This window comes from Ciona robusta, chromosome 10, assembly GCF_009617815.1.
Source record: "Ciona robusta chromosome 10, ASM961781v2".
Lineage (NCBI taxonomy): Eukaryota > Metazoa > Chordata > Ascidiacea > Phlebobranchia > Cionidae > Ciona > Ciona robusta.
In genome coordinates this window covers 6648055-6660928 of record NC_143244.1, presented here as the reverse complement: position 1 = coordinate 6660928, position 12874 = coordinate 6648055, and the positions used below count along the sequence as shown (strand labels likewise).

Below are 12874 nucleotides of genomic sequence, written 5' to 3'. Positions count from 1 at the left end.
TCGCAGAAAAATGATTTGGTTAGTAATCATTTTGATCACGATGTGCGATATTACATAAAGTGCGTGATTTCAAAATATTTCGAACAAATGTTGGCGGCCTTGGATTTGTTGCCAAGACTGTATATTCCGACTATATATTTCTAAGAATACAACCAATACGCAATGATCTTCTAAGTCAAACGAAATCCGCTCTCCTGAGATCCCATGCGTACTATACTTAAAGTATACTATACTTAGAGCTAAGTATGACTGACTCGCACATATCTCTATGTATTGCTACCGTTTCTAAATCACGCCCTTGTAAATTGCTTCTCTTTTAAATCGACAGCCAAGACCGTGAATGGAAGGGAACTTGTGTATTGTGCGCCCCCGGGCAGAAAAATCTTTGCTCGTTAACAACAAGGTGACTAACACTCATAAACTAACCAAGAATTTCCGAGCACATCGCTGACGTGTCGACAATCACACAATTACAGCGAATTTGCTTCCGAGAGATTTAGTTTAATCTTTCTTGTAATCCCCGGTACAAAAGTGCATGTAGGTGACAAACTTTTTCGGATATATTTAATAAACACCGACCAATGTATTTACCCCAAACATATTTATACACAATGTTTGTTATTTTATCCTGACATTCGAGCAACTTCGCGTCCCTTATTTATTTATAGTCAAACAACTTCTCGGGGAAAAAACCTCACGGGTTGTGGTGAGAATTAAACGAACTCTGGTTCGCAGGACAAAAATATTTCCAAATTGTAAACACCGTCTTAGAAATAGTGAGAAACGAAATAAACTATTTCGACGGTTTATTTTATTTTGGCACCTATGAAATATCTTGCTTGTGTTTTCTGTTCTGTAACTAAAGTTTTTTTCTGGGGGCTCCGAACTTCACCTAGATAACTATTGTTGTTGTTCAACCCCATTTAAAAAAGTTTAAATACATATAAACAATTTTCTTTTATAAAAACATTAAACCCCGAAAACATTATTCATATTGTAGTAATTTTTTTTCACTCAAGCAACATTGCGTGTTGTTAAAATATTGAACAGGCCTACATAAATTACACACAAACGCCAAGGGTGGGAGATACCAAAGGCTGCGGGATTACGTAAAGCTATTTTTAATCTGTTTCCCTGTTGAAAGTGGCGTATTACGTAGAAATCTATAAGGCACGTAAAGCTGATAACATGTTTTAGAAAGTTGCAACCTCGTAACAAAAGTGGGGGCCCAACGGTTGCTGCCTTTAAATCATCGTTATATACATTGGTGTCGTATAGGTCACTGTGTGTGTTTTCACGTCGTGTGAACTTATGTTAAGAACCAGTAAGGGCCAATTGACCCGCTAACCGTGAACTATTTAAGCAAACTTAATGAGAATTTTAACGATGACACAACTCATAGGTTTACTGCTCGAAAATTATGATAATAATTACCCGTACTTCCTTTATGCTTATTATGATGTATCACTGTCAAATATGGAAGCATACTTCACAATATAGTGAGCAATTATTGACTTATGATAAAAAAATATACATGATAATAGCGTAATTGCATACAAACTATTTTAAATTAAGTAGTTATACTTTTTCATATTTCCTCAAATACTATTCGGTGGAATTTGACGTTCATTCAATTGTTTTGGGTAAAAAAATGTAAAAATTGGAGGCATTTAGGAATGTTTAACGTTTTAAATACAATAAAGAAAATCATCTTTTCTAAAATAACGAAAAAAACTAATATTATAACTACAGTAGTAAAACACGCTATATAGAGAAAGTAATTAATGTGATGTTGGTTAAAAATTATGTCTGTTAAACCCTATACGTGGTAACTTGCAATAGGTCGTATATTTAGTTGAAGCCATTGCTGTTAATTGGGAGACTAGTTTGCGCAAACACACCACCAAAATTCAAATCGTAAAAAACAAAGCCACGAAAGAAGTTTAACCAATTAATATATTTATGCGTGAAAGCCATATCAATGCGTTTTTGAATAAATATTGGTTGGGTCATCGTCTGCTTTACCATCCTTTGTGGTTTGTAGAAATCAAGCATTTTAAACACGACCGTCCCGACGCCATACACTGTGACCAAACATGCAACAAGCTCGAGGGCAAGTTGCAACGTGTTTAACTTTTGTAAATTGGTTTTAGAAGATAGTTAATTTTGAAAAACGTCAATAACCATAGAGTTTAAACAATTAGAATTAAAAATATCGAAGAATTTACCTCAAAGTCGAATTCACACTGCTCGAGTTACAACTACAACTGTGTTAGATGGTGTTAGAAGTTTGTTTGTTTTTGTGTTGAATTGCGGGAATAATCATCCCATATTAACTTAGACCAACGCAGCGAGTCATGCAATGATATTTAGATATGTTTATAACTTTAACTGTTTGTATGAATCGTGTAAAATAAACGAATAAATGACAAATTGTCAGAGAATTTTATTAAAATAGCAAAAAATCAAAACTCATATCATTTCAGACATTATGTACAGATATTTTCATGATAAAGTGTGGCATAGAAGATAAAATCTCAAAATGGCAAAAAAAAACTTCTACAAGTTAGGGTGATGTTGTTTTTCCAGTGATTGCTCTTTCACAAAACACATCAGCAGTGAATGAAGTACAAGATACAATAATCCATTTGAAATCAGATATTCTCATCACAGCGCAGTTATTCACTACGTTGGCTTCAGATTCAAAGTTGGTTGTAGCAACCGTGTTACTTTTTCCAAAGTTCCAAGTCGAACCTGAATATATCAACATGTATTTAACATAAAATTTACGTATAAGACAAAAATCGAATTTGTTCATTCACCTCATACTAGTCGCTATGATATAACATGGGTGTCTTCTTATACACCAGACACACATGATGTATTCATACACCTGTTGCTCACTGTCAAGTTCTAACATGAGTGTCGTCTTATACACAAGACACACATGATGTATTCATACAATTCATGCTAACTTCGATTATAAAAAACAGTTACAACTATGATGTTTTCTTACATCACAAACAAAAGTTTAAAATATGCTGCAGCGAAAAAAAATCACCTGAACTACGAACGACATTGATCCACATGTATCCGCTAACGAACGTGCTACGTGCAACAACTTTAGTGAGGATGGTTGGAAGGTTTGTAGACGTTGGTTCACCAAGGTAACCACCACCTTCATCAAGGCCCGCACATATTGTGTTTGCTGCAGCGTAACTGGTTGCTGTTGTTGTGGCAGGGACTCGGTAGGTTGTTGAACCTATAATTGCCCATCCTGAGAAAAACATGGTTTTTATTAATATGTAAAATATAATAAAAATATATAGGCCTGGCCAACTACTGGCCAGCAACTGCTACACTATAGTGTTCTAGTCAAACTAAAATTTTTAGTAACTAGACTCTGGTTTAAGTGTTTTATTGGTTTAAAGTTTTTTAACCGGCTTTTAGGCAGTTGTAATTTCTGATATATGTCATCAAAGTTTTAGACACAAACAAACTTTAATCTGCTTCAAGTAAAGTTACTGCCAGTTGCTGTCTCCAATTTATTTCAACTTCTGCTATCCAAAGATATATAGGCACTGATGCAATAATCCATCAGCAATGTAGGCAACGTTGAAATTTACATTCACATTAATAAACTTACTGCATAAGATTCCTTCATAACTTCCAGATTCACAAAGGCAAAAATATAGTGGAACTCGATTGACGCAAACTGCACAATTATTGGACTCGGAACATTCATTAATATCTTGATCACAGTTGGTTCCTTGCCAGCCAGTAGTACACGCACATGTATATGAGTTGACACCATCGGTACAAGCTCCATTTACGCAAGGATTTGGTGAACAATCGTCAATATCTGGGAAACAAATCCTTTTGTAAACTCAATAATAGTGTATTTTATTCCAAAAAATTAAATTATTTCTTAATATTTTATCACTTAATGCATAATTCATTGAATTTGAGTTCATTTTATTTTACTTATTTAGTTTATGCTATAGGATACTACTGAAATACTGCATGGACCTCTAATGAGTAACAAATTAGTTCCAAAATTAAGACAATACTACTTACTTGAATCACAGTTGGTTCCCTGCCACCCAGTAGTACAAGCACATGTATATGAGTTGACACCATCAGTACAAGCTCCATTTTTGCAAGGGTTTGGAGAACAATCGTCAATATCTACCACATTAATGTAAGTTTAACAATCAAGTAAACAAATCTTCAACAAAATTTTCAGTCTGATCAGGTTTGAAATTGTTGTAACTTAGTTATGTTGCACCACAATAACTCCACAAAGATCAATACAATATTGGCAAGGGCTCACTTGAATCACAGTTGGTTCCTTGCCACCCAGCAGTACAAGCACATGTATAGGAGTTGACACCATCTGTACAAACTCCATTTTTGCAAGGGTTTGGTGAACAGTCATCAATATCTAGGGAATACATATGATAACATTTTTGGCTATAGATATTTAAACTACACAGCATTGAAACATAATTTATTGTCTGGTATATCATGGGTTAAATGTTCTCTGTCAAGTTATAACCCAGTTGTTTCCATATACACTAAGCACACGTGGTGTATTTAAACACCTCATGCTTACTTTCAAGTTATAAAATGGCTTTCTTCTTAAACAGCAAGTATGCAAGATTTAATCACAAGTTGTAACATGGTCTTGCTTGAGCACACCCAACGACAGGCCATACAAATATATAGGAACCAGAATACAATAACTACAACTTTCTTTCAGAACACATATACAACTAAGTTTAAAAAAGAAGGCCCTTTACTTGAATCACAGTTGGTCCCCTGCCACCCAGTAGTACAAGCACATGTATATGAGTTGACACCATCGGTACAAGCTCCATTTTTGCAGGGATTTGGTGAACAATCATCAATATCTAAAATAATTCAGTTACATTTACTAAGTTACCAACGCAATAATGTTTATTTTAACAAAGTGGTATTTTTAAATTGGTGCAAACAATTTATGAATTTTAAAACTTAGTGGTTCTACATATGTGTATAACTGAAAGTTACCACACCAAAGGTATTCTACTATGTTATTATACTAGAAGTGCCCACACAGAGTAACCTAACATAATATTTTTATGACCAAAAATCTTCTAAGTTAGCCAAACATTTCCTTCGTGAAAGATATTTGTAGCAGTTTTAGATTTGTTTGAATTTCAAGTCAAAGACAGTAATTTTCAGTTACTTACTTGAATCACAGTTGGTTCCTTGCCAGCCAGTAGTACACGCACATGTATACGAGTTGACACCATCTGTACAAGCTCCATTTACGCAAGGATTTGGTGAACAATCGTCAATATCTAAAAAACAAATCATTTTTTTTATTCACTTTGAGCTTTGTGGCATGTTCAGTTGAGCTAAAGTTATGAGTATAAAATCTAACCTGTTTTACAAAGTAAGACAATTCCATTGCCATAAAATACTTTGCTGCATATAGTAAAAACACTACATTCCCTGATTAAGTAGAATAATATGTTTTTTCAAAGTTTGATGAAATATTTTAAATTGATTTTCAGAAATTGGTTCAACTGTTTGGAAGATGGTATTAAAATATATAAAATAATAGCAATTAAATATAACACACTTGTATCACAGTTTGTTCCTTGCCACCCAGTAGTACAAGCACATGTATATGAGTTGACACCATCAGTACATGCTCCATTTTTGCAGGGATTTGGTGAACAGTCATCAATATCTACCACATTAAAGTAAGGTTTTTATCAAACTTTCTATACAATAAAGCAGTTTTACAAAAAGGTTAACTTTGTTTTTTTTTAAATTAATTAGTTAAAAGTGTATATCTTGTTTAAATTTCATACGAACTAATTAAACTGCTTCATATAGCATTTCCAAAAAAGTTATATTATATTTAATTGTGACATTTCAGTGCCATTAAGTGCAAAAGTTGAATTTAATACCATTTTGACAATGTTGTAATAACCATAAATCGATTGCTGTAACACTAAATTAAAATAAGAAGTAAGACACAGTCTAAAACTACTACTCACTTGAATCACAGTTAGTCCCTTGCCATCCTGTTGTACACGTGCATGTATATGAGTTGACACCATCCATACAAGCTCCATTTTTGCAAGGATTTGGAGAGCAATCATTGATATCTGAAGTAATTCGTTTAATAATAAGTAAATTTAAAGCTATTTCATTCTTGAACGAAACTTGGTCAGTTGGTTTTAGAATTCTGAACAATTCCGAATATAAAAGGATTTTAATTCAAGATCTATGTTGGTTAAAATAAAGTCACATGCTGTTGCGTTATTTACTTGTATCACAGTTGGTTCCTTGCCACCCAGCAGTACAAGCGCAAGTATACGAGTTGACACCATCAGTACATGCTCCATTTAGGCAAGGATTTGGTGAACAATTGTTTCCATCTAGCAAGATAAAAATTAGTTTAAGCAATTAGAAAGGTAATAATAATTATTGTTTAATACTTTGTGCAGTCAGTTTATTATATCTTTAAAGTTCACCAAGTCACTAACAAAAGAATTTTGGACAGACGGAGCAATGATATTACTATTATTCTAATGTGTGCCTGGACAAAAATAACTACAGTACCCCATGACTTTATACACCAACATATACATGAGGTGTATGGAAAAGTGGAAACATTAAAGATCAAATAATACAACAAAAGTTTAAATTGTATAAACCTAATAAAAGTAACAAAGATATATTGACAGTATTGACACCCAATTTTCACTAACGAATACATTAAGACCTATTGAAAAATAGACTTAGCATTTAGTTAAATACATTAACAGTGTTAGAGATAAAGTTTACATATTGATAGGTTGAACCAAGTAAATTTCATTGTTATAACTCGTAATTACAAGAATATTATTTTAATTACATATTCTGGGGGAGTTGTTGGATTGCTTTTGTTAAATAACTAACCAGTCATTAAACTAAAATGCGATGTAATTTTATAAGCTACTCACTTGAATTACAGGTAGCCCCCTGCCATCCAGCATTGCATGCACATGTATATGAGTTGACACCATCTGTACAAACTCCATTTACACAAGGATTTGGAGAACAATCGTCAATATCTAAAAAGTAATGAATGATGAAAAACGCAATTTAACAAAAGCATTTTATTGAAACAAATTAAATATTAATTAAAGGAAGACTAAACTCTAATGTTTTTACAACCCAATTATTGCAAAATAGACTTAAAATCATTATATTTAGAATTTTCTTGCGGAACAAACTGGTAAAATTATTACTTACTTGAATCACAGTTAGTCCCTTGCCATCCAGAAGTACATGTGCATGTATACGAGTTGACACCATCCATACAAGCTCCATTCACACATGGATTCGGTGAACAATTATCAATATCTGGGAAACAAATATTACCAAAAAAATTAATAAAATTTCATTGTAAGGTTTAGTATAAGAATCTTTATTTTTGACAAGCGAAACCAGAAAGCAAAAAAAGTAATTTAAAAAAATAAATAAAATATGAAAAACATTGATTAAAGTTATACTTACTTGAATCACAATTAGTTCCTTGCCATCCAGCATTGCATGCGCATGTATATGAGTTCACACCATCTGTACAAGCTCCATTTACACAAGGATTTGGTAAACAATCGTCAATATCTGGGAAACAATTTTTTTTAATACTAAACAGCCCATTTTTACTATTTCATTTTACACAATGAAATATTTACCATGAGTTGATGTAAGTTGAATTCTACCACACATACTGTTTTTATACAGTTAGTCTGGTACTGTAATTAAATGGAACACTACAGAAATACTTTATGGGCCTCTTATGGGTAACAAAACCTTGAATTAGAAAGAGAAACTACTACTCACTTGAATCACAGTTAGTCCCTTGCCATCCTGTTGTACATGTACATGTATATGAGTTGACACCATCCATACAAGCTCCATTTTTGCAAGGATTTGGAGAGCAATCATTGATATCTGAAGATGTAATCATATGGGCTATGAATAAATTCGCCTGCATTTTTTTTATCTTTGGAGTTAAATAAACTACATTGCACAAATGCTTCAAAATCAAGGATAAAGTTTTTTAATTATAGTTATTAAATTTCCAATCAACTAAAGGTGATTTTTACCCAAGTGCTATTTTACATTTGGGTTAAAAGTGTGTAAAAATGAGTATTAAAACTTAGTACTTCTTCTTCTCTTAGAGTTGTCATGCCAAATATATGTTTTATCACACTTGCCCTCCCCACACATAGTTGCCTAACATTGGAATAGTTGGTATTACTGTATACACTGGTTTATGGTACCTTGCATAGATGCAAATGGTATGCACTACCGCAAATTGAAACAGAAAATCAAGTAACAGAGACAACATGACAACATGTAATAAAAGAGATATCAAGTAAAACTTTGAAAATAACTGCAGTGGCGTTAAGACTAGCTAATACCCTAAGCTCTAAACAAGTGTAATACTTACTTGAATCACAGTTGGTTCCTTGCCACCCAGGGTTGCACGTGCAAGTATATGAGTTGACACCATTTATACACCTTCCATTTACACAGGGATTTGGGGAGCAGCTGGTGCTGGCTATAAAGTGCATTTAATGGTTTAAATATTGAGAAAATATTTACTTTTTAAAGTATAAGTTTAGGAGTGAAAATATAAATTTAAAGTTTATCATCTAAGTTTTAAGTCTATATATTTTAAAACGCCTCACCTGTTTAAGATACACATGAAATAAATTTTAAGGTAAAAATCCTTGTGTTATAGAAATACTGATATCAGTCATGCTTGACTTACCTGTTTCACATCGACTGCCAACAAAACCAGGAGCGCATGTACAAGTGTATGAAGACATAACATTGTTACAACCTCCATTGTTGAGACAAGGAGAACTATCACAAGCTGGTTGAACAGAAATAAAGAGAACATTTAAAGAATTCTTAGATTTTTTTCATTACATTGCAGACTGGTGTGGATAAAATAAGGTTCAAGACTACTACCACCACAAGATCGTTTCTTGAAATCTTAATAAACAACTCACGTAACTGGCAGTTTGGTCCAACTGCAGGTTGTGGACATTGGCATTGATAGGAGTTGATTAGGTTGATACAAATTCCTCCGTTAATACACGGGTTGGAGAGACATTCATTAATATCTAGAATAGAAATCACAAAGTTTTATTCGCAACTCCTGGCTTCATGGTTCAACAAAGCAATAATTGACATTCAGCATATGTGATCGTTTGACTGGATAACCTATCTTGGCCGAGCTGTCATTGGAAGAACTCCTATTCCTTACCATTATAGGTTTCCTACCTTCAAGGAGGCAGTATGATTTAACATCTGGTAAGGCCTATGTGGTAGCACCCTGGGTGTTCGGGTAATGTGCCAACTCTAGCCTAAACCATAGATGTCCCATGATCAGGACCTTATTCATACAGATGGTTTTCTATTTCGTTTTTTACTCACCATTACATTGAGGAGGGTTGGTGAAACCTGGGGAACAACTTGGCCGCAAACGAAGAACTGAAATAAAAGTAAACTAGTGTAAAAAAGACAACAACATTTGTATTTTTTTAACAAACCATTATTAACAGCATGGTAGCATGCACGTGTTACATTGTCCCAACAGCAATTCCATCTCTCACAGGAATATCTGGAAACATATAATGAATGAGTCTCTCGTTTAAAATAAACACAAGGCATAAGATTCACTTAAATTTCCATATGTGCACTACAAAATATTGTCATTACATACCTGGCTATATTTAATATATAGACCTATTAGTTGTTACTCTGTATTTAAGTTATAAATTGCCTACTCTGTTGCATAGAATGAATTTCCACATCTTTTTTCATATTGTATTGGATTGCAAGTTTTAAGAAACTTTGATCCAGAATATCCTGGTTCACCCCCAACGTTTTGTAGATCTGTTACATCAATGTATTTGTTTTAATACGAAGTCATGTACATTCATTCATCTTCTGCACACTGTCGAAGTTATAACACGGATGTCTTCTTATACACCAGACACACTTGGTGTATTCATACACCTCATGCTCATTGTTAAGCTATAACATAAGTGTTTTTTTATACATCAACACGCTTGGTGTATTCATACACCTTAGCTTTTTGTCGAGTTATAACATGTGACATGTCTTCAACTTACTTGATTTAACTCCTATATTCGGTGCATTCGTTCTTCTGTACGATTCTGAATATAATTAATACATTTATTACTAAAAGAAACTTACATTTACTATTTGAAGCTGTTACATTAATATCAACAATTGTGTTTCTAAACTCCATAAATAAATTTAAATTACCAATCAACTTGATTCTGTTATAATCTGATCCAAGAACCCTTCCAATTATATAGTCCATAACTACATTATCTTCAGTAGAAACATTATCCCCATTGAAACCTGTTTAAATGAATAAAATTAATTGTTAAATTATCTTATAAATATTTTTAGATCGGCAAGGTAAAACTTTAATAGTTGTGACTTATTTGTCTTTACACAACCAAGAAGGCTCTACTTTATACACCTTGTGCTCACACTACGTATGAAACTGTATGGGTGATTTTTTTTCTGTATGATTGACCAGTTGGGCAACCAATTAGTTAAAACTGGTTTGGACCAATTCAGTGTTGAACCAGGTATTTTTTGGTTAGGATGCAACTATACAAGCATTCTAACCACTAAGCCACAGTAACTACTTACATCTAAAAATGTTTTATTTAGTTTTCTGAATACAGATAACATACTAAACATTTAAGTATAAGCAAATAAAATAATAAAAATAAAACCATATAAAATTAAGAAACCTGTTCGTGGATTTGCAGATGTTACTCTTGGAAGTCTGGTTGGCCCAAATAACATCACAGGTTTTCTACCTTTAATGCATAATCATCATAACTGCATTTACATTGATATTAAAATAATACATAACATACAAACCTATATTTCCTGATTGTGCTTTTAACAATTAACAATGGTGTTTTACAGTTACGGCTACGGTAACTTAATTCTGTAAATATTTGTCCCATCTTAACTCACCCTACTATATGCCCTTAGTCACTAAAATGTGTTTTCCTGACTAGAATGAGAGGTCGATAAATAAGAGAAATACAAAAACAACCTTTAATAAAATCTACTATCAACTTAATCGAACCAAAAAAACTAAACGTCAATCAGACAAATGATTTTCGAAGTCATCAAGTAAATATTAAAACCCCTGAAAAGTAAAACTTGCTACTGACGTTCATTACCAAAAGTTTTCACTCTCCCTCTGGGGAAATTCAACGGGAATTACCAAGTAAGTTTTACTGACACCTATCGGTAAGTATAAAAGGGCAGCAAAGAGCACAACGTTATTTTAAACTTTATCCATTTTAGAAACCATTCCCTTTGCCTAACTAAAATTATTTTCATAGGCAAGAAGGGCACAATCGACGAACCACAAGACGCTACTTATTACCCTTAAAGCACTTCTTTCAAACGTATATATCTAAACTGTTTACCAACCGCTAGGCTGCAGCAGAGTCCCGTTCATACCATCAAGATAACTCGCGAGTAAAATCTCAGGTGGCGAGTATAGTGGTCATTTTTTTAAAAAAGAGTGATTAAACATTATCATTCAACCACTTTCCCCCGTGGAAGTAAATAAAGAATAATTACAAAATTACAAAACCGCGCATTAGAAAAACGTTTATCTATCACACGATTGGGGAAATATCATACTTAGGTGCTAACGGTATCCATCTTACCCCATAGAAGTATACGATAAATTCATATAATACCACATATGTGTTAACTTACTTCGTCTATAACACCTGCCATAAGTCACCCTCGCATCGTAGCAGCAACCTCTGAGAAAAAAAACAATACTTTATATCGTAATCGAACCAACTATACATTTAGAATTTTAGATCTTATGAGTTGTTCGAATAACTAGTACTTAAAATAAATGCGACAATTAGTCGACGCGTTGCGAGGAAACTAGACGTTATAATAACATGGTGTAAGTACCTTGCGACGCATGATTCCCGTGTGAGCGGCAGAGACGAACATGGTTTGCGAGAATACAATGATATTTTGCAAAGTGAATCCGTCTCTGGCGTAAACAAGGACCATACATTGGGAACTGCCAACAATATTGCCAAGAACAGTAAAGGCTTATTGTAGGCCATGGTCATAAGGGATTTATTCTATACTGTAAATACAAAGACGTCGTTATATTTAATATGCATCTAAATGATTTGACTGTAACAAAATACCTTGACCTGATTTTGCAAGTGTTTTAGCCTATATACTTCGTTTAGGCGCGTTTGGATAAAGATAAACATTTTTGATTATATTTTAAGTTACCTAGCTGAATTTTACTTAAATTTCATTCATTTCACTTCGCATTTTTACACGATCCTGTTTCTCACGTCTAAAGTTTCTATAACCTCAACACAGAAAAAACACAGAAGTTTGATCAAGAAAAACCTAATGTTTCTTCTCGTTTGAAACGAGATATGGCTATTCAGTTTCGTCTTTCAATGTCGTAATTATATTCATTTCAAACTTTTTTTGCTACTAAAACATCTGCGTGCTGTTCTCGCTGAGTTGTGGTGCACTAAATGCCAATATCTTCACTTGACATTTCCTTGTAAGTGTCAACACCCTAAATAATTGCCTCTGAGCAAAATTCTGAAATCATATTTTCTATTTTTACGATGTAAACACGTCAACATAAATATGCAAACTCGAAGTGCGCCACGCCCAATACAACTTCACGTATAATAAGCTATGAGCAACAGTGCTATTACCTTGCACACGTCACCGTTGCAACATG

At 33.5% G+C, this 12874-nt stretch overlaps 1 protein-coding gene across 13 annotated transcripts; it reads right to left on the bottom strand.

Moving 5' to 3' along the window:
- Positions 1-2426: 2426 nt before the first annotated feature.
- On the bottom strand, positions 2427-12422 carry LOC149730249 (uncharacterized). Of its 13 annotated transcripts, none has more exons than XM_089886260.1 (25): positions 12403-12422; positions 11854-11903; positions 10860-10928; positions 10357-10455; positions 10200-10244; positions 9852-9960; positions 9615-9685; positions 9499-9555; positions 9072-9185; positions 8828-8932; positions 8504-8614; positions 7891-8001; positions 7561-7671; positions 7297-7407; positions 7005-7115; positions 6327-6437; positions 6054-6164; positions 5630-5740; positions 5235-5345; positions 4803-4913; positions 4334-4444; positions 4078-4188; positions 3647-3862; positions 3062-3277; positions 2427-2754 (listed from the first exon to the last, which is right to left on the bottom strand). In XM_089886260.1, the coding sequence occupies exons 3-25, from the start codon at positions 10912-10914 to the stop codon at positions 2567-2569; spliced, it is 2607 nt and encodes an 868-aa protein (XP_089742386.1). In that variant the 5' UTR covers positions 10915-10928; positions 11854-11903; positions 12403-12422; the 3' UTR covers positions 2427-2566. The 13 variants fall into 13 exon arrangements, with proteins under 13 accessions (XP_089742386.1, XP_089742376.1, XP_089742378.1 ...); XM_089886250.1 differs by lacking the exon at positions 12403-12422 and adding an exon at positions 12064-12276; XM_089886252.1 differs by lacking the exons at positions 4078-4188; positions 12403-12422 and adding an exon at positions 12064-12276.
- Positions 12423-12874: the final 452 nt, after the last annotated feature.